At 43.1% G+C, this 23,079-nt stretch overlaps 1 protein-coding gene across 1 annotated transcript in view; it reads left to right on the top strand.

The window, feature by feature from the left end:
- cachd1 (cache domain containing 1) overlaps window positions 1-23,079 on the top strand; it is a 114,414-nt gene that overhangs the window by 44,750 nt on the left and 46,585 nt on the right. Inside the window, exon 3 of the mRNA XM_014412529.4 lies at window positions 81-229. Within this exon, the coding sequence (XP_014268015.3) occupies window positions 81-229 (149 nt within the window). The remainder of the gene's footprint in view (window positions 1-80; window positions 230-23,079) is intronic.

The following is a 23,079-nucleotide window of genomic DNA, read 5'->3' as shown; positions in this document are numbered from 1 at the left end:
TGGGAATGGGGCGGGGGTTATTTATGTGTCACCATTAGTTTTTGTCTTATTGACACAGTTTTCATTTTTCCTTTGTGCAGCTGGCCAAGAAGATTCGGGAGAAGTTTAACAGATACCTGGATGTGGTGAACAGGAACAAGCAGGTGGTGGAAGCCTCGTACACCGCCCACCTCACCTCTCCGCTTACTGCCATACAGGACTGCTGCGCCATACCAGCATCAATGATGGAGTGAGTAGCTTTCTCTTTACAATCACTTTACCACTTTTCCTCGTTTCCTTTGTGTGTCTCTCGTAACACGCACACCAAAGTCTCTGCAGGAGGGTTCACTCTGTGCCTGTAAACTCACCTCCCACTGTTAGCACCTGCACTCAAGCTCTCTATGCATTGTTTTATGGGCCAGCTACACACAAATCCCCATTTCTCCCTTGTTTTGATCATCCTTGGATTAGTTATAGCCGTATTTAAATCGCATCATTTGCTGCCTTGAGCTAGCGTCATGCTCTGATTACATGGGAGCTTTTTAAAACTCTAACCATAAGATGGAACAAATTAAAAGGTTGGTTTTACCTCTTCTGCACTGCACCCCAACTACAAGTTTTATGGGACCTGGAGCCAAGGACGGCATGGAGTTATCTATAGAAAAAAACGTGGAGGTTGAATGGCAATTTCAATTTTTGCTTGTTTTTTAGGGCCCGAGCACTGAGAGTGCGAAGGCCCTATTGTATCTGCTCCGTTTCTTATTATTATTATTATTATTATTATTATTATTATTATTATTAGGGCCCGAGCACTGAGAGTGCGAAGGCCCTATTGTATCTGCTCCGTTTCTTATTAGGGCCCGAGCACTGACAGTGCGAAGGCCCTATTGTAATTGCTCTGTTTATTATTATTATTATTATTATTATTATTATTCCGGCAAATGAATCGGCCTTTTGAGGGCCTAAACATGCTCGAAAACTCATGAAATTTTGCACACGCGTCAGGTCTGGTGAAAATTTACGTATTTTAATGTTCTCAGACATGGCCAGGGAAAATTAGCTCAGTAGCGCCACCTAGAAAAATGAAAAACGCGAGCCCCCGATATGGGTATGACCTACATGTTTGAAAGTCGGTACACCTATAAAATGTTCAGAGTCGAACAAAAAAGTCTATTATGGCAATGTCCTAAACCCAACAGGAAGTCCGCCATTTTGGATTGAAGGTGACATTTTGGCTCTGATTTTACCGTTTCCATGCCTCGAACTTTAACGAACTCCTCCTTGGGGTTTGATTTCATAACCTTCAAATTTGGACAGTGTCAACTACACCCTTGTGCCATGTTAAATTGCGGAGCTTTTGAGTTTTCACAATAGTATGAGGCCGTGGCGCCATGGCGAATTTTGATGACTCGCCATGAAAATCTTATTGCCTCTCATTCTGTCATACATGTTCCGATCTGGACCAAAGAGCACACATATGATAAGGCTCCACCCCTGAACATATTTCAACTGCCATATTTGACATCAAGGACAGCGCCACCTAGTGGGAACAGGAAATGTCATGTTTTACACTTTGGGGTACAGTATAGTGATGGGTGACATCTGCAGCCTCAAATTTCTCCAGGAAAGCCTTAAGGAGTTGGTCTTGGGTTACAGTGAAAACTGTGACTTTTCGCGAAAGGGTGTGACCCCAGCAGCATGGCGAACTTTGATGTCACGCCATGAAGAAACAAATTAGTATAACTCAATGAAATCCAGTCTGATCAGTACCAGACTTTACAGGCATGATGTCAGACGCGCCCTGAACAGATTGATGTGCCCATTGTCGGAAATACGGACAGCGCCACCTAGTGGCAACAGGAAATGTCATGGCTTTAATTTTGTTGTACTGATTTTCACAGGTTCATCGTGGCCACCTCAAAAGCGGTGAATATCCCCATTAGTCCCTCGTGATGCTTCAGTGCAAAAATTGTGACTTTAAACTGAACGGCGCACCCTGGTGGCAACGCTGTTCAACATGAAAGATGAAGTGGCTTTTGAGGGGCTTGGAAAGAATATAGAGGCTTTAAATTTAGCACACACCTCCAAATGGATGAAGGCTTTGTTGTCATGTGATCATTTTCATTAAATAGTGCGAAGTGGCTCCACAGCGCCCCCTACAATCTTTCAAAACCACAGCCCCTGCTCTGTGTTTTATGTATGAGTCTGAAACCTGGTAAGCTTATAGGAGATATCAAGATGTACAAAAAAGTCTCTTGGAGCAATATCCCAAATCCAACAGGAAGTCAGCCATTTTAAAATGAATGTGCAATTTTGGCAACATTTTGCCCTCTTTCCAGGCACCCTTCTTTGACGAACTCCTCCAAGGGATTTCATCAGATTGAACCAATCTCCAGTGTGAGGAATCTAAAGACCTTTGTGATGTTAAATTGCGAAGGTTTTTACGTTCAGGGAAACGGGGTTGTCATGGCGGCACGTGGAGTTTCAATCACTCGCCAAAAAGCAGTAATCTGCTGTCACTCAAAGACACAATGTCCAATATGTTCCAAAGGTCGCAGGCGTGATGAGACTCGAGCTGGGAAATGTTTGTTATGCCATTTGTCAGTAATGGTTAGAGCGCCACCTAGTGGGACGACTATAATCATGATTGAATGAGATGAAATGTTAGCTGGTGGTTGAATGCATGAATTTCACCAATGTGACATCAGATCGGACGTGCTGGTTGTAGGTGTTGGGCGTAGCTCGACGCGATGGGGTGCGAGGGCCCTCATAACGCTGCTTGCAGCTTTAATTATTATTATTATTCAGGCAAAACAAGGGCCTTTTTGAGGGCCTAAACATGCTCAAAAACTCATGAAATTTTGCACACATGCCAGGTCTGGTGAAAAATTTTGTATTTTAATGGTTTTACATATGAGCACTGGGAAATGGCTCTACAGCGCCACCTATGCCTTGTTAAATGCAGCCCTACGACCACATCGTTTGAGCTACATGTATGAAATTTGGCACACATGTGTATCATGCCAAGACGAACAAAAAAGTCTGTGGGCCCATTGACGCAAACCCAACAGGAAGTCCGCCATTTGGAAGAGAAGGTGACATTTTGGCTCTAATTTTGCCATTTCCATGCCTCGAACTTTTGCGAACTCCTCCTTGGGGTTTCATTTCATAACCTTCAAATTTGGACAGTGTCAACTACACCCTTGTGCCATGTTAAATTGCGGAGCTTTTGAGTTTTCACAATACTATGAGGCCGTGGCGCCATGGCGAATTTCGATGACTCGCCATGAAAATCTTATTGCCTCTCATTTTGTCATACATTTTCTGACCTTGACCAAAGTGAACACATATGATAAGGCTCCACCCCTGAACATATTTCAACTGCCATATTTGACATCAAGGACAGCGCCACCTAGTGGGAACAGGAAATGTCATGTTTTACACTTTGGGGTACAGTATAGTGATGGGTGACATCTGCAGCCTCAAATTTCTCCAGGAAAGCCTTAAGGAGTTGGTCTTGGGTTACAGTGAAAACTGTGAGTTTTCGCGAAAGGGTGTGACCCCAGCAGCATGGCGAACTTTGATGTCACGCCATGAAGAAACAAATTAGTATAACTCAATGAAATCCAGTCTGATCAGTACCAGACTTTACAGGCACAATGTCAGACCCGCCCTGAACAGATTGATGTGCCCATTGTCGGAAATACGGACAGCGCCACCTAGTGGCAACAGGAAATGTCATGGCTTTAACTTTGTTGTACTGATTTTCACAGGTTGATCGTGGCCACCTCAAAAGCGGTGAATATCACCATCAGTCCCTCGTGATGCTTCAGTGCAAAAATTGTGACTTTAAACTGAACGGCGCACCCTGGTGGCAACGCGGTTCATCATGAAAGATGAAGTGGCTTTTGAGGGGCTTGGAAAGTTTATAGAGGCTTGAAATTTGGCACACACCTCCAAATGCATGAAGGCATTGTTGTTATGTAACCATTTTCCTTGAATAGCGCAAAATGGCTCCACAGCGCCCCCTACAATATTTCAAAACATCAGCCCCTGCTCTGTGTTTCATCTATGAGTCTGACACTTGGTAAGCTTGTGTAAGATATCAAGATGTACAAAAAAGTCTCTTGGAGCAATATCCCAAATCCAACAGGAAGTCAGCCATTTTAAAATTAATGTGTAATTTTGATGACATTTTCCCCCCTTTTCAGGCCTCATACTTTGACGAACTCCTCCAAGGGATTTCATCATATTGAAGCATACTTCAGTGTGTAGAATCTAAAGACCTTTGTGATGTTAAATTGCGAAGCTTTTTCCGTTCAGGGAAACGGGGTGGTCATGGCGGCACGTAGAGTTTCAATCACTCGCAAAAAGCAGTAATCTGCTGTCACTAAAAAACACAATGTCCAATCTCTACCAAAGGTCGCAGGTGTGATGAGACTCGAGCTTGGAAATGTTTGTTATGCTATTTGTCAATAATGGTTAGAGCGCCACCTAGTGGCATGACTATAATCCTGGTTGAATAAGATGAAATGTTAGCTGGTGATTAAAAGCATGAAATCCATCAATGTGACATCACATTGGACGTGCCGGTTTGAGGTGTTGGCAGTGGCTCGACGTGCCGGGGGTGCGAGGGCCCTCATAACGCTGCTTGCAGCTTTAATTAGGGCCCGAGCACCGAGAGTGCGAAGGCCCTATTGTATCTGCTCCGTTTCTTATTAGGGCCCGAGCACCGAGAGTGCGAAGGCCCTATTGTATCTGCTCCGTTTCTTATTATTATTATTAGGGCCCGAGCACTGAGAGTGCGAAGGCCCTATTGTATCTGCTCCGTTTCTTATTATTATTATTATTATTATTATTATTATTATTATTATTATTATTATTATTATTCACCCCAAACAAGGGCCTTTTTGAGGGCCTAAACATGCTCAAAAACTCATGAAATTTTGCACACATGCCAGGTCTGGTGAAAAATTTTGTATTTTAATGGTTTTACATATGAGCACTGGGAAATGGCTCTAGAGCGCCACCTATGCCTTGTTAAATGCAGCCCTACGACCACATGGTTTGAGCTACATGTATGAAATTTGGCACACATGTGTATCATGCCAAGACGAACAAAAAAGTCTGTGGGCCCATTGACGCAAACCCAACAGGAAGTCCGCCATTTGGAAGAGAAGGTGACATTTTGGCTCTAATTTTGCCATTTCCATGCCTCGAACTTTAACGAACTCCTCCTTGGGATTTGGTCCTATAAACTTCAAATTTGGACAGTGTCAACTACACCCTTGTGCCATGTTAAATTGCGGAGCTTTTGAGTTTTCACAATACCATGAGGCCGTGGCGCCATGGCGAATTTCGATGACTCGCCAAGAAAATCTTATTGCCTCTCATTTTGTCATACATTTTCTGACCTTGACCAAAGAGCACACATATGATAAGGCTCCACCCCTGAACATATTTCAACTGCCATATTTGACATAAGGGCCAGCGCCACCTAGTGGGAACAGGAAATGTCATGTTTTACACTTTGGGGTACAGTATTGTGATGGGTGACATCTGCAGCCTCATATTTCTCCAGGAAAGCCTTAAGGAGTTGGTCTTGGGGTACAGTGAAAACTGTGAGTTTTCGCGAAAGGGTGTGACCCCAGCAGCATGGCGAACTTTGATGTCTCGCCATGAAGAAACAAATTAGTATAACTCAATGAAATCCAGTCTGATCAGTACCAGACTTTACAGGCGTGATGTCAGACCCGCCCTGAACAGATTGATGTGCCCATTGTCAGGAATATGAAGAGCGCCACCTAGTGGGAACAGGAAATGTCATGTCTTACACTTTGTTGTACTGATTTTCACAGGTTCATCGTGGCCACCTCAAAAGCGGTGAATATCAACATCAGTCCCTCGTGATGCTTCAGTGCAAAAATTGTGACTTTAAATTGAACGGCGCACCCTGGTGGCAACGCGGTCCACCATGAAAGATGAAGTGGCTTTTGAGGGGCTTGGAAAGTATATAGAGGCCTTAAATTTAGCACACACCTCCAAACGGATGAAGGCTTTGTTGTCATGTGATCATTTTCATTGAATAGCGCGAAATGGCTCCACAGCGCCCCCTACAAACTTTCAAAACCACAGCCCCTGCTCTGTGTTTTATGTATGAGTCTGAAACCTGGTAAGCTTATAGGAGATATCAAGATGTACAAAAAAGTCTCTTGGAGCAATATCCCAAATCCAACAGGAAGTCAGCCATTTTAAAATTCATGTGTAATTTTGATGACATTTTCCCCCCTTTTCAGGCCTCATACTTTGACGAACTCCTCCAAGGGATTTCATCATATTGAACCATTCTCCAGTGTGTGGAATCAAAAGACCTTTGTGATGTTAAATTGCGAAGCTTTTTCCGTTCAGGGAAACGGGGTGGTCATGGCGGCACGTAGAGTTTCAATCACTCGCAAAAAGCAGTAATCTGCTGTCACTCAAAGACACAATGTCCAATCTCTCCAAAAGCTCATAGGAGTGATGAGACTCGAGCTCAGAAATGTTTATTATGTCATTTGTACATAATGGTTAGACCGCCACCTAGTGGAACGACTAACTAATTATGAATGAATGAGTTGAAATGTTAGCTGGTGGTTAAATGCATGAATTCCATCAATGTGACATCAGATCCGAGGTGATGGTTGTAGGTGTTGGGCGTAGCTCGACGCGATGGGGTGCGAGGGCCCTCAAAACGCTGCTTGCAGCTTTAATTATTATTATTATTATTCAGGCAAAACAAGGGCCTTTTTGAGGGCCTAAACATGCTCAAAAACTCATGAAATTTTGCACACATGCCAGGTTTGGTGAAAAATTTTGTATTTTAATGGTTTTACATATGAGCACTGGGAAATGGCTCTAGAGCGCCACCTATGCCTTGTTAAATGCAGCCCTACGACCACATCGTTTGAGCTACATGTATGAAATTTGGCACACATGTGTATCATGCCAAGACGAACAAAAAAGTCTGGGGGCCCATTGACGCAAACCCAACAGGAAGTCCGCCATTTGGAAGAGAAGGTGACATTTTGGCTCTAATTTTGCCATTTCCATGCCTCGAACTTTAACGAACTCCTCCTTGGGATTTGGTCCTAAAAGCTTCAAATTTGGACAGTGTCAACTACACCCTTGTGCCATGTTAAATTGCGGAGCTTTTGAGTTTTCACAATAGTATGAGGCCGTGGCGCCATGGCGAATTTTGATGACTCGCCATGAAAATCTTATTGCCTCTCATTCTGTCATACATGTTCCGATCTGGACCAAAGAGCACACATATGATAAGGCTCCACCCCTGAACATATTTCAACTGCCATATTTGACATCAAGGACAGCGCCACCTAGTGGGAACAGGAAATGTCATGTTTTACACTTTGGGGTACAGTATTGTGATGGGTGACATCTGCAGCCTCAAATTTTTTCAGGAAAGCCTTAAGGAGTTGGTCTTGGGTTACAGTGAAAACTGTGACTTTTTGCAAAAGGGTGTGACCCCAGCAGCATGGCGAACTTTGATGTCACGCCATGAAGAAACAAATTAGTATAACTCAATGAAATCCAGTCTGATCAGTACCAGACTTTACAGGCATGATGTCAGACCCGCCCTGAACAGATTGATATGCCCATTGTCGGAAATACGGACAGCGCCACCTAGTGGCAACAGGAAATGTCATGGCTTTAACTTTGTTGTACTGATTTTCACAGGTTGATCGTGGCCACCTCAAAAGCGGTGAATATCACCATCAGTCCCTCGTGATGCTTCAGTGCAAAAATTGTGACTTTAAACTGAACGGCGCACCCTGGTGGCAACGTGGTTCATCATGAAAGATGAAGTGGCTTTTGAGGGGCTTGGAAAGTTTATAGAGGCTTGAAATTTGGCACACACCTCCAAATGGATGAAGGCATTGTTGTTATGTAACCATTTTCCTTGAATAGCTCAAAATGGCTCCACAGCGCCCCCTACAATATTTCAAAACATCAGCCCCTGCTCTGTGTTTCATCTATGAGTCTGACACTTGGTAAGCTTGTGTAAGATATCAAGGTGTACAAAAAAGTCTCTTGGAGCAATATCCCAAATCCAACAGGAAGTCAGCCATTTTAAAATTAATGTGTAATTTTGATGACATTTTCCCCCCTTTTCAGGCCTCATACTTTGACGAACTCCTCCAAGGGATTTCATCATATTGAAGCATTCTTCAGTGTGTAGAATCTAAAGACCTTTGTGATGTTAAATTGCGAAGCTTTTTCCGTTCAGGGAAACGGGGTGGTCATGGCGGCACGTAGAGTTTCAATCACTCGCAAAAAGCAGTAATCTGCTGTCACTAAAAAACACAATGTCCCATCTCTCCCAAAGGTCGCAGGTGTGATGAGACTCGAGCTTGGAAATGTTTGTTATGCTATTTGTCAATAATGGTTAGAGTGCCACCTAGTGGCATGACTATAATCCTGGTTGAATAAGATGAAATGTTAGCTGGTGATTAAAAGCATGAAATCCATCAATGTGACATCACATCGGACGTGCCGGTTTGAGGTGTTGGCAGTGGCTCGACGTGCCGGGGGTGCGAGGGCCCTCATAACGCTGCTTGCAGCTTTAATTATTAGGGCCCGAGCACTGAGAGTGCGAAGGCCCTATTGTATCTGCTCCGTTTCTTATTATTATTATTATTATTATTATTATTATTATTATTAGGGCCCGAGCACCGAGAGTGCGAAGGCCCTATTGTATCTGCTCCGTTTCTTATTATTATTATTATTATTATTATTATTATTATTATTATTATTATTATTATTATTATTATTATTATTCACCCCAAACAAGGGCCTTTTTGAGGGCCTAAACATGCTCAAAAACTCATGAAATTTTGCACACATGCCAGGTCTGGTGAAAAATTTTGTATTTTAATGGTTTTACATATGAGCACTGGGAAATGGCTCTACAGCGCCACCTATGCCTTGTTAAATGCAGCCCTACGACCACATCGTTTGAGCTACATGTATGAAATTTGGCACACATGTGTATCATGCCAAGACGAACAAAAAAGTCTGTGGGCCCATTGACGCAAACCCAACAGGAAGTCCGCCATTTGGAAGAGAAGGTGACATTTTGGCTCTAATTTTGCCATTTCCATGCCTCGAACTTTTGCGAACTCCTCCTTGGGGTTTCATTTCATAACCTTCAAATTTGGACAGTGTCAACTACACCCTTGTGCCATGTTAAATTGCGGAGCTTTTGAGTTTTCACAATACTATGAGGCCGTGGCGCCATGGCGAATTTCGATGACTCGCCATGAAAATCTTATTGCCTCTCATTTTGTCATACATTTTCTGACCTTGACCAAAGTGAACACATATGATAAGGCTCCACCCCTAAACATATTTCAACTGCCATATTTGACCTCAAGGACAGCGCCACCTAGTGGGAACAGGAAATGTCATGTTTTACACTTTGGGGTACAGTATAGTGATGGGTGACATCTGCAGCCTCAAATTTCTCCAGAAAACCCTTAAGGAGTTGGTCTTGGGTTACAGTGAAAACTGTGACTTTTCGCAAAAGGGTGTGACCCCAGCAGCATGGCGAACTTTGATGTCACGCCATGAAGAAACAAATTAGTATAACTCCATGAAATCCAGTCTGATCAGTACCAGACTTTACAGGCATGAAGTCAGACCCGCCCTGAACAGATTGATGTGCCCATTGTCGGGAATACGGACAGCGCCACCTAGTGGGAACAGGAAATGTCATGGCTTTAATTTTGTTGTACTGATTTTCACAGGTTCATCGTGGCCACCTCAAAAGCGGTGAATATCACCATCAGTCCCTTGTGATGCTTCAGTGCAAAAATTGTGACTTTAAACTGAACGCCGCACCCTGGTGGCAACGCAGTTCACCATGAAAGATGAAGTGGCTTTTGAGGGGCTTGGAAAGTTTAAAAAGTCTTGAAATTTGGCGCACACCTCCAATGTGGTTAAGGCTTTGTTGTTATGTGATCATTTTCATTGAATATCCCAAAATGGCTCCACAGCGCCCCCTACAAAATTTCAAAATCACAGCCCCTGCTCTGTGTTTTATGTATGAGTCTGAAACCTGGTAAGCTTATAGGAGATATCAAGATGTACAAAAAAGTCTCTTGGAGCAATATCCCAAATCCAACAGGAAGTCAGCCATTTTAAAATTAATGTGCAATTTTGGCAACATTTTCCCCTCTTTTCAGGCATCGTTCTTTGACGAACTCCTCCAAGGGATTTCATCATATTGCACTATTCTTCAGTGTGTGGAATCCAAAGACCTTTGTGTTGTTAAATTGCGAAGCTTTTTACGTTCAGGGAAACGGGGTGGTTATGGCGGCACGTAGACTCTCAATCACTCGCCAAAACGCAGTAATGTGCTGTTACTCAAAAACACAATGTCCAATCTCACCCAAAGGTCGCAGGCATAATGAGACTCGAGTTCGGAAATGTTTGTTATGCCATTTGTACATAATGGTTAGAGTGCCACCTAGTGGAACGACTAGCTAATCATGAATGAATGAGTTGAAATGTTAGCTGGTGGTTAAATGCATGAATTCCATCAATGTGACATCGATCGGACGTGCTGGTTTTAGGTGTTGGGCGTGGCTCGACGCGCCGGGGGTGCGAGGGCCCTCATAACGCTGCTTGCAGCTTTAATTATTATTATTATTATTATTCACCCCAAACAAGGGCCTTTTTGAGGGCCTAAACATGCTCAAAAACTCATGAAATTTTGCACACATGCCAGGTCTGGTGAAAAATTTTGTATTTTAATGGTTTTACATATGAGCACTGGGAAATGGCTCTACAGCGCCACCTATGCCTTGTTAAATGCAGCCCTACGACCACATCGTTTGAGCTACATGTATGAAATTTGGCACACATGTGTATCATGCCAAGACGAACAAAAAAGTCTGTGGGCCCATTGACGCAAACCCAACAGGAAGTCCGCCATTTGGAAGAGAAGGTGACATTTTGGCTCTAATTTTGCCATTTCCATGCCTCGAACTTTTGCGAACTCCTCCTTGGGGTTTGATTTCATAACCTTCAAATTTGGACAGTGTCAACTACACCCTTGTGCCATGTTAAATTGCGGAGCTTTTGAGTTTTCACAATACTATGAGGCCGTGGCGCCATGGCGAATTTCGATGACTCGCCATGAAAATCTTATTGCCTCTCATTTTGTCATACATTTTCTGACCTTGACCAAAGTGAACACATATGATAAGGCTCCACCCCTGAACATATTTCAACTGCCATATTTGACCTCAAGGACAGCGCCACCTAGTGGGAACAGGAAATGTCATGTTTTACACTTTGGGGTACAGTATAGTAATGGGTGACATCTGCAGCCTCAAATTTCTCCAGGAAAGCCTTAAGGAGTTGGTCTTGGGTTACAGTGAAAACTGTGAGTTTTCGCGAAAGGGTGTGACCCCAGCAGCATGGCGAACTTTGATGTCACGCCATGAAGAAACAAATTAGTATAACTCAATGAAATCCAGTCTGATCAGTACCAGACTTTACAGGCATGATGTCAGACCCGCCCTGAACAGATTGATGTGCCCATTGTCAGAAATACGGACAGCGCCACCTAGTGGCAACAGGAAATGTCATGGCTTTAATTTTGTTGTACTGATTTTCACAGGTTCATCGTGGCCACCTCAAAAGCGGTGAATATCACCATCAGTCCCTCGTGATGCTTCAGTGCAAAAATTGTGACTTTAAACTGAACGCCGCACCCTGGTGGCAACGCTGTTCACCATGAAAGATGAAGTGGCTTTTGAGGGGCTTGGAAAGTTTAAAAAGTCTTGAAATTTGGCGCACACCTCCAATGTGGTTAAGGCTTTGTTGTTATGTGATCATTTTCATTGAATATCCCAAAATGGCTCCACAGCGCCCCCTACAATATTTCAAAACATCAGCCCCTGCTCTGTGTTTCATCTATGAGTCTGACACTTGGTAAGCTTGTGTAAGATATCAAGATGTACAAAAAAGTCTCTTGGAGCAATATCCCAAATCCAACAGGAAGTCAGCCATTTTAAAATTAATGTGTAATTTTGATGACATTTTCCCCCCTTTTCAGGCCTCATACTTTGACGAACTCCTCCAAGGGATTTCATCATATTGAAGTATTCTTCAGTGTGTAGAATCTAAAGACCTTTGTGATGTTAAATTGCGAAGCTTTTTACGTTCAGGGAAACGGGGTGGTCATGGCGGCACGTAGAGTTTCAATCACTCGCAAAAAGCAGTAATCTGCTGTCACTAAAAAACACAATGTCCAATCTCTCCCAAAGGTCGCAGGTGTGATGAGACTCGAGCTTGGAAATGTTTGTTATGCTTTTTGTCAATAATGGTTAGAGCGCCACCTAGTGGCATGAATATAATCCTGGTTGAATAAGATGAAATGTTAGCTGGTGATTAAAAGCATGAAATCCATCAATGTGACATCACATCGGACGTGCCGGTTTGAGGTGTTGGCAGTGGCTCGACGTGCCGGGGGTGCGAGGGCCCTCATAACGCTGCTTGCAGCTTTAATTATTATTATTATTCACCCCAAACAAGGGCCTTTTTGAGGGCCTAAACATGCTCAAAAACTCATGAAATTTTGCACACATGCCAGGTCTGGTGAAAAATTTTGTATTTTAATGGTTTTACATATGAGCACTGGGAAATGGCTCTACAGCGCCACCTATGCCTTGTTAAATGCAGCCCTACGACCACATCGTTTGAGCTACATGTATGAAATTTGGCACACATGTGTATCATGCCAAGACGAACAAAAAAGTCTGTGGGCCCATTGACGCAAACCCAACAGGAAGTCCGCCATTTTGGATTGAAGGTGACATTTTGGCTCTGATTTTACCGTTTCCATGCCTCGAACTTTAACGAACTCCTCCTTGGCATTTGGTCCTATAAGCTTCAAATTTGGACAGTGTCAACTACACCCTTGTGCCATGTTAAATTGCGGAGCTTTTGAGTTTTCACAATACTATGAGGCCGTGGCGCCATGGCGAATTTCGATGACTCGCCATGAAAATCTTATTGCCTCTCATTTTGTCATACATTTTCTGACCTTGACCAAAGTGAACACATATGATAAGGCTCCACCCCTGAACATATTTCAACTGCCATATTTGACATCAAGGACAGCGCCACCTAGTGGGAACAGGAAATGTCATGTTTTACACTTTGGGGTACAGCATAGTGATGGGTGACATCTGCAGCCTCAAATTTCTCCAGGAAAGCCTTAAGGAGTTGGTCTTGGGTTACAGTGAAAACTGTGACTTTTCGCGAAAGGGTGTGACCCCAGCGGCATGGCGAACTTTGATGTCACGCCATGAAGAAACAAATTAGTATAACTCAATGAAATCCAGTCTGTTCAGTACCAGACTTTACAGGCATGATGTCAGACCCGCCCTGAACAGATTGATGTGCCCATTGTCGGAAATACGGACAGCGCCACCTAGTGGCAACAGGAAATGTCATGTCTTACACTTTGTTGTACTGATTTTCACAGGTTCATTGTGGCCACCTCAAAAGCGGTGAATATCACCATCAGTCCTTCATGATGCTTCAGTGCAAAAATTGTGACTTTAAACTGAACGGCGCACCCTGGTGGCAACGCGGTTCATCATGAAAGATGAAGTGGCTTTTGAAGGGATTGGAAAGTTTATAGAGGCTTGAAATTTGGCACACACCTCCAAATGGATGAATGCATTGTGGTTATGTAACCATTTTCCTTCAATAGCGCAAACTGGCTCCACAGCGCCCCCTACAATATTTCAAAACATCAGCCCCTGCTCTGTGTTTCATCTATGAGTCTGAAACCTGGTAAGCGTATGTAAGATATCAAGATGTACAAAAAAGTCTCTTGGAGCAATATCCCAAATCCAACAGGAAGTCAGCCATTTTAAAATTAATGTGTAATTTTGACGACATTTTCCCCCCTTTTCAGGTCTCATACTTTGACGAACTCCTCCAAGGGATTTCATCATATTGAAGCATTCTTCAGTGTGTAGAATCTAAAGACCTTTGTGATGTTAAATTGCGAAGCTTTTTACGTTCAGGGAAACGGGGTGGTCATGGCGGCACGTAGAGTTTCAATCACTCGCAAAAAGCAGTAATCTGCTGTCACTAAAAAAAACAATGTCCAATCTCTTCCAAAGCTCATAGGCGTGATGAGACTCCAGCTCGGAAGTGTTTGTTATGCCATTTGTACATAATGGTTAGAGCGCCACCTAGTGGAATGACTAACTAATCATGAATGAATGAGTTGAAATGTTAGCTGGTGGTTAAATGCATGAATTCCATCAATGTGACATCAGATCGGACGTGCTGGTTTTAGGTGTTGGGCGTGGCTCGACGCGCCGGGGTGCGAGGGCCCTCATAACGCTGCTTGCAGCTTTAATTTTTTTTTTTAAATCGCTTTGATGATAACAGCAGTAATGACCAAAAAAATCCAGTCGGGCTCTACTGGGTTAATATAATATATATAGCACAAATAAGAGAAGTTTTTGGGGGAAAATGCCTACATATATATTTAAAGCTGAGCTTTGGATTAAATCTGTCAGAGTTAAGTCCTATACTGAGACGGGTTCAAATTGGCCCAGCGTACAGTAGAATCAGATTTTTGGCCAATCATCGGCTCGAGCAGGGGGAAAACACTGTTCAAAGCCGAGCTCGGAGAAAAAGGGAGAAAGTGCCGCTTTCAGTTCTAATCTACAGAGCAGCAGCTGTCTCTTCCCGTCCGCCCTCCTTTCTCCATTTTTGTCCGCCTCCCTCCCCTTTATCAGCCGACGCTACAGGTTACTGCTCTCTGAAGTCTTTGCACCGCAGACTCCACAGACTGCAAGGTCACCTGTCTGTCCACCTGTGATGCAGAGGGAGGGGAGGCGGGTTGTACCTGGCTCAGGGCCATTTGCCACCTGTAGCTGAATTCAGGATGAAACATGTGTGTAACATGTTGTACTTACATGTAACCGTCGTTCACGCAAATGTGCTGCATTATCAGCCCATTATGCGTGCTTAAAATGCAGCTCTAAAACTGTGGACACAGGAAAGAAAAAATGCTGAGGAAAAATTATTATGCAAGACCTGGACGAGAATAATAGAATGATGCAGCGGGAGTTCGCAAGGGGGGGTTGTGGTGTTGGTTGTGGACATACCAAACTGAAGCCGAATCTGATGGATCCCTAACTTCAAAGCCTCTTCCTCGGGGGAGGGGGGGGGAAGCAGAGAGCTGTTTTGCTTTCATATATTTGAGCGCTCGCAGTTTAATAAAATATCTAAAACGGCTTATGCCTTATCTTCTAAAAGATAGCGGGTGCTCTGTTTGTTGAATGCGGGGAAAATAATTATTCGCTGATGAAAGTTTTCTTTAAAAACTTCTAGAAAGAATTAAGAGGTTTGGGGAAATCTGGTTTCTCTGCTTGGTTGCGAGGAAAAGCGTCTTGGCTTATGACCTCCAGCGAAACTGCGGCTCGTCTACAATTCCCTTTGTGTACTTGCTCAACAAACAGCGTATGTGTACTTTAATAGGCTTCAGTCATACCAGTAGCAGATAGCTGCTTATGTCTGTTTACAGACTTTATGCTTATCTAACCTAACTGGGTGCTCGCTCGTGGATCTAACAATCTTCTCACTGAAGTCTCTGCGATACAATGTTGTGCATTTCCTGATATATTGAGCGTTACGGCAAAAGCCTGCAGGCAAATAGCTCAACGCTGGAAATGGCCACGGCCTAGACTGGCTCTTTTTATGCAGCATAACATGTCGTATCTGATACAAGCGCAAACTGGGAGGAAAAAGCAACACTGTGCAGTTTCACTTCAAAGTTTTTGGTGTAACCGTTTCTTGACAAAAACATCTACTTCCTCTAAACCTGGGTATTTCAGCCGCCTACAGTGCAGTTTTATATCCTTTCCCAGGCACGTCAAACCCCTGTCACAACTTGCCTAGGGTGACCTGAGTTGATAACATGATAATGACCCACACCTTTTTTCACACCTTGGCTCATGTGATGACACACATGACCTACAAGTGGGTCAACGACCACCTCCAAAGGGAACGATACCGAATAGGGGTTAAATACCTGGAGCTCTCCAGCTTTTGTTTTTAGAACTGATGAAGCCTCTTGGATGAGCAGAGTGAAGCCGTTTTTACTCCTTAAAGGTACCCTTCGTGTGATTCCTTTATGTTGAGAAATCCAGGCTAGGAGTTTCCTGTTATTCCTGACCGTCCTGTTTGCGTTACGTTGCCACAGATAAATGTACTTCCCAAACTCTCAAACTTGTTTATCTTGAATGTAAAAGAACAAACAAAACAAAACACACAAAAAACACGTATTGCTGCCAAAAATACATTGTGGAATATGTGCGGAGAGGAGTTAGCCCAGAATTGGTCCAGTTCAGTGTGTCCTTCACTAGTCTTGGGCATCAGCTGCTTCTCGGGGTTCCAGTCAGGTCAGCCAGTTTAGTAGTGGGGGATCAGGTGGTTCACAGGGTGTCTGCTAGTCATCAGGCTGGCAGGCTATCGTTTTGCGGAGGGAGGCCACCAAGGGCAGCGCTTAGCAGCCAGTGGTATGCTTTAATCACCGCTGGGTCTCAGCGACGAGCCCGGCCTGAAAATAGCAAATGTATGTTGCTTGTTTGGAATGGTGCGCATGAGCCCCTGTATGTTTGTATTTTTAACATCCAATCTCCAGGTGCTCATTTCAACAGTTTCACTGCTATGCAGATGTAAAAGTGAGAAGTGTGCACGGGAGCATCTCATGCATGGCACTTAATGGTGTCATTTCACCAGTAGTCCTTGAAAAGATGAGCTGCAAGTGAGCCGTTCAAAGAAAATGCCACGGATGTGATCCTCAAACGTACTTTTATGAGGTAAAACAATGAAAAATAAATAAATAAAAAATTGGCAGTGTGTCCCTAAAGACTGCTGCTGCCTTCAGGCATGCCCACATCACAGCAGTGTGTCAAACATCAGTGAGCAGAGCTTAAGCAGCGCCTGTAGTATAACAACACAAAGCTGGCACTTTTTGGTATACACCAAAGTATTCGGAGAAGTAAAACTCTGAGGTGATGATGACACTTGATGGAAACAAAGATTGTAACAAATTTAATTTCTAGAGGAGACAGTTTTCTCCGTAACCCTCATGGTGCTGTTTTATGAAGGCTATTGTTACCTTCAACGCTGAGGGTGCTCCATTTTCATTAATGATGACTTAATATTTAATTCTACTGGCATATGCAACTGATTGTGTCTAAATTGGAGGGCAGAATCACTACTATTTAATATTTATTTATTATTTATTTTTCTTGTGTTGCAGAATTGCTGAAAACGATGCCAAAAGTCTTTCTTAAGGCCACTCCGCAGGATAGCTTTACACTGTGTAGTCGTATCATGTGGGGCTGGGTGGGGATCCTGCAGAATTTCTAATACCTGCACTCATAAATTAAACATACGGATCAATGGTAGCATGGTGTTAATACCGAGCTCCTCTTTCTGAAGGAGAATTCTCACTATCCGAGCTGTCGGCAGATTTACAGTTCAGTTCAAGAGGATACATTGCGCCGGTGATCAGCTACTGGGACATGACATCAAGCTTATCTTGTAGTCTCGTGGTTTCACTGAGATCATAATATCTCTTTGCACGTTAGAGAAGGAGAGGGCTAAACACCAGGCAGGTTAGGAGGAGGGGGTTGTTTAAGTGACCCTAACAGGTGTAAATGCTGGGCCGCTGTCATAACTTTCTTCTATCTCCACCACCCCACCCCGTTAATGGGGGGGTTTCATATCTTTGTGGGGGGTTTACTATATTTGTGGGGACCAAAATCCCGGTCCCCACGAGTTTGAAGACATTTTTGAGACTCAAAATGTATTTTTAGTGTCAGGGTTACAATTGGTTATGGTTAGGCTTATGCTAAGGGTTAAGGTTAGGCATACATTTTTGATGGTTAGGGTAAGTGGCTAGGGAAAGCATGTCAATTAGATGTCCCCATAAGATATGAAAACCTGACGCGTGTGTGTGTGTTTTGTGTCTTTATTGATAATAAAAACTGTAAAACCCATGAAACTACAGTTAAAATTTAAAATCTATGTACTCCTTCACATTTTCCAAAGATGTCCAGTGGCCCATATTTGAGTCTTTGCCTGGCTGATTTCTGTCCCCTGGACCCCATGTTTGACAAACCTGATTTAAACCATTAAAAGGTGTTATGGACAAACTACTTAGATGCAATCATTTTCTTCTTTTTCTCCAAGATCTCACATTTCTCGTCAAGTCTCCCAACCAAAAGAATAATCCAAGAACTAGAATAGAACCCCCCAATTTGTGTGTGTTGTGTGTGTGCATATTTTCATCATTAAAGTACTTTTTCCATTAGATCCCTAATATGAATGTGTTTTTAGTCAGTGTTGCTATTCCCGAGCACTTGAAAAGTAGTGCAGTGAAATCTCCTAAACGTTGGTGCTTATTAAAGACCACATGTGACATCATTTTTGGAGTAGTGCGCCAAGCTGTAGCCAGCAGCTCATTTACAATAGCAAATCAAACAGCCTAGTAAAGCTTTCCATGTCCACCTTGAAGCCAATTAGCGTGCAAGTTGACTGAAAATTGGCAACTAATATGACTAAAAGACACAACCCTGTTTCCCTTGTTATCACTGCATATAATAACTAGAGGCGTGGTGGTTAGATTTTTTTCTCTTCACCAAACAAACAAAAAACAGTTACTATGCGTGTAGGTGCACAGCTATGCAGTCAGCCTAAAAAACACTCCCGTTAAATGTTGAATAGAGCGTTTGGGCTTTGAGGATTTTACTAGAAGCACTTGTGAAGTGTAAGGAAAAGTCTTTGACAACAAATTCAGTTATCCAACTCTGTGTGTCTAAATCAACACCCCAGTATCCCAGTTATTCGGCCCATCCCTATTTTGATCGTATGTATTCTGTGGGACACACCCCTGTATACATGATAAATATTAGTACATCTAAGTCTGGCAGTTGTCCTGACTTGTTCCGCAGTACACGCTGGAAAATAAGCTTGTAAGCTGGTGAGTGTATTTAACTTATTCATGAGCAAAATGAAACTTTATTTTATTTATTTTTTTACCCCTGCCACTCTTTGGTTCTTCCTGTATGTGATGTGACTCACTTGGTGGCTGCAAACTGTAAACATGTGAATTCTGATGTAGCTCTGATTGACAATAACCCTGCGCTTACATTTCTCAGCAGTTGCTCTTGTGAGCAGCGTAGCAGAGGAGCATGACAATCATTACAAACTGGCAACGGATTCATCGAGTCATACCCTATTACTTACTGAACAGGCCACATTTGGACACAGAATTTCCCTGGACTGAAAAAGTGATCTCTGCTTTTTATAAGCCTACACTTAGTAGCAACCTGCTATTTTGGCATTATTGCAAGCAACATTTCTCCCACATTCATAGTTTTTTGTACCGAATTATGAATTGATCATATACAGCTGTATAGACTAATACAGTTCAGTGTAGTACCCTACAGTAAATCAAAGTTTTTGTAGTAAAAGATTCATGTTTTTCTTGTCATTGCTTTAGGGATTTTTTTATTTTTGAAGTTCTTGGTAAAGGCACGTGTGTTTTGAGGTGTTGGTAATACTTGTCCACACTCATTTTCATACACGGGGGACACCAGAGACACATCTTGCTTTAGTGCAGTCTATGCAATGCAAATGCATAGCATCAAAAATTCACTTCAGGCTGTGTCCCCTGTTGTAGAGTAGTTTCTATACACCACACTTTCCTCCAAAATCAATTCTGTCTATTGATATTTCATTTGAATCCGTTTCGGTAGAGCTGCCATTGAGAGCCAGATACACGAACGTGTCTTCAAGCGCTCTCAATTCTCCTGCTAGCATGTTGCCAGCTTTACCGCTGCTACCGCCGAGGGACTGCAAACACATTAGGAGTGGTATTACTCTTGACGTTGGGGCTCGCGCAACAGCAAGCCCCTTCAAGGTAATTATTCTCACTGGGCGTTTTGAATGGCTTGGGACTGCCTGCTTTGCGGATATACGTGGCTCTTGCAGCAGGGGGCAACTTAATATAATAGGTTTTAAAAATGGCTGGAAAACGGCAGGTGCTGCCTTATTTAGAAGAGTCTGCCCATTTTAGTCTGTGAAGGAGGGAAATGGGAGGGTTGGTTTTGGTACAAACTCGGCCCCAGTAAGAAAAAAGGTGATTGTTACTGATGATTTTGTAACTGTAGAACACACCTCTGCATTTGTTAATAAGCTTATTAAATGTAAGAATAATGTAAAGGATTGTGCAGAGGCCTTGTAACAATATTGGGTGATAGTTTGATAGATTATCACTGTCGGTTTTTGTGTGTGTATATGTATACATGCATATTAAAATATATATGAAATATAAAAAATGTGTGTGCGTGTCCGACCTTTTTGGAAAACGGATTTCTCTGCCCTCATTAAGATGTCTGATCAGACTCGGAGCTCTCCTCCCAGCTCTCCCTCTCTCTCTTTCGCATGTTTTTTGATGTGGAATTCAAAGCAGCTGCAAATGTATTTTTTATCTGGCACACATTTCGCCGAGCGTCTCTGCCCACCCCTTCTATGCAGAGTGCGTTGAAGGAGAATAGTAATGACTTTGGCCTTGTGGGACTCTAAATGAGCGGAGTTCAAATGCAGCCTGTACATCACAGGACCCGTCAATCAGCAACGGCCAGTGCCAGGTCTGCAAGCAGAGGGAGCCAAAAAGTGTGCACAGTGTGTGTTTACATGTGTGCACACGTGTGGTTGTATGTTGCTAACCCAGATGAGGGTGGGGGGGTTGGCAAGGTCCACTTGGAGGCATGGATCAAAGCACCAAAGCTTGGTGCGGTGCAGAACAGCCTGCTACTCTGCATACCCCCCACCCCCCGTTTTGTGGGTATGGCAGAAACCAGCATTTAGAGTGAACAGTACATGTAGCTCATTTTAGGCTGTCGCTGGGCGCTGAAACAGGTGAGAAAGAACTGATAGGTCATGTGCGACGTTTCATTTTTTGACATCTTTAATACTTTTGGGCTTTTGTGCGCTCAAGGACAGTGCCGTCGTAGAGCCGCATCACACCAGGTTCCAGTGGGGACTTGTTAAAGAGCTAGGCCTAATGAGGAAGAAAAAGCAAGCAGCTGTGTAGGAAATGATGAATTCCAAGAGTTTTTATTTTTAATTGGCTTTTTAAAAGCTCATTGTGATTTGAGATAAAAGAATGCTGCTTATCCTTTTTTGGACTGATGACATCAGTCTTATCCCTGATTGCTAACAGTCAAGAATCTGCATTTTGGGAACACTAGTGCACTCTTATCACAATTTTGCCAAAATTTCCCCTTTTCCCACTCATTTTTCCACTGTGTTAGATCAGTCAGACCCCGAAGCCTTGCTCCGTTTTCACCACCACCATCTAGAGCGCTTTCTTTTTTTTAAGGCCCTCAAAAAAGATAAGGAGCAGACACTATAAATACTGAAGATGGTCTGGCCCACATATCTGCTTACATTTCCTGGTTAATTGCATCCTTCTTTATCGGCTACTTGGTCTGGTTTGGGCGGAGAAAGTTCAAATCTGTGGCCTCATTAAATGTTGACATGTATCACAAAGTGTCACAAGGGCTTGAGAACAATACGGTGACCAAACATTTCTGCGGTTCTGTTTGTTTGGAAGTTTGCTTTGTTGATGTAAATGATGGAGGCGGTTATTGTCAGCATTTCTTCTCTGAGCCCACCCACCATTCTTTTCCACTTTAATCTCTTCACATGTTGAGCATAACCTTAAGCTGAACTCGGAATGTCAGACACTGGTATTAATTGGCTCGACTGTCGTTACTGTTTTGTTAGCGTGCACCCATTGTAATTGTATATATATGTTTAAAGCCTATTTACATTTGAATTTTCACATTTGTGTCATATTTGTGTTTTTGTTAAACTGCACTGATGCATAGCGATAACTAACTCTGCCAAAAAAAAGAAAAGAAGTGATTCCTGTTCATTTCTCAATTTCTGCATAGTGTTACTTCATCTTAGGTAGTATTTGACTTAAACAAACATGTTGCTTGAGCAGTCAACGTTGTACCCTGTCAGGCTGTAAAAACTCTACTTTGCCCCAACCTTATCATTGTACATGCACATTAATTTACCAACTGTGCTCCCATAGACATTTTATTAGATACCCCTGGCTAGTACTGTTAGACCCCCCCCCCCCAATTCACAAATTTTTTGCTTTCAGAACTGCCTTCCTTTCTTCTTCACACAGATGCCACACGATGCTGGAAACATTCCTCATGGATTTTGATCCATATTGAGTCGATAGAATCACACAGTCGCTGCGGAGTTGTTGGCTGCACATCCATATTGTGAATCTCCCTTTATGCCACATCCCAACGGCGCTCATGTGTTCAAGAAACCAGACTGAGATGCTTTGAGCTCTGTGACTTGGCATGTTTAAGTGCAGTAACCATCAGATGATGGGTACACTGTGCTCATAAGGGGTTTGACGGTCAGGAACAATATGTACCGGTAGGTAGAATGTGGTGTTTAAATGATGCTCAGTTGGTGCTCAGTGCTTCAAAGTGTGCCAAGAAAATATCCCCCACACAATTACACGACCACTATCATTAGCCTGGCAGCATAGATTCGTGTTTTTGTGTGGTTTATGTCAAATTCTGACCCTGCCATCTGAATGTCACAGTAGAAAGCGAGACTCATCCGAACAGGCAATGTTTTCACACTTTTCTGTCCAATTTTTGTGAGCTTATGCAAGCTGCAGCGTCAGTTTCCTGTTCTTAGCTGACAGGAGTAGCAATCTGTGTGGTCTTCTGCAGCCGTAGCTCATCTGCTTCAAGGTTCAGCGTGCAGCTTAAGTTGTAGCTTGCTTTTGGCTTCCTATCAGCTCAAAGTAGTCTGACCATTCTACTCTGATGTCACCATGGCATTTTCGCTCAGCAAACTGGCACACTCTGGATTTTTTTCTCTTATTCAGATTATTCTCTGTAAACCGTAGGGTGGCAGTGTGGGGAAAATCCCAGTGGATCAGCA

Source organism: Maylandia zebra, linkage group LG17, assembly GCF_041146795.1.
Source record: "Maylandia zebra isolate NMK-2024a linkage group LG17, Mzebra_GT3a, whole genome shotgun sequence".
Lineage (NCBI taxonomy): Eukaryota > Metazoa > Chordata > Actinopteri > Cichliformes > Cichlidae > Maylandia > Maylandia zebra.
This window is presented reverse-complemented; position numbering and strand designations above follow the sequence as displayed.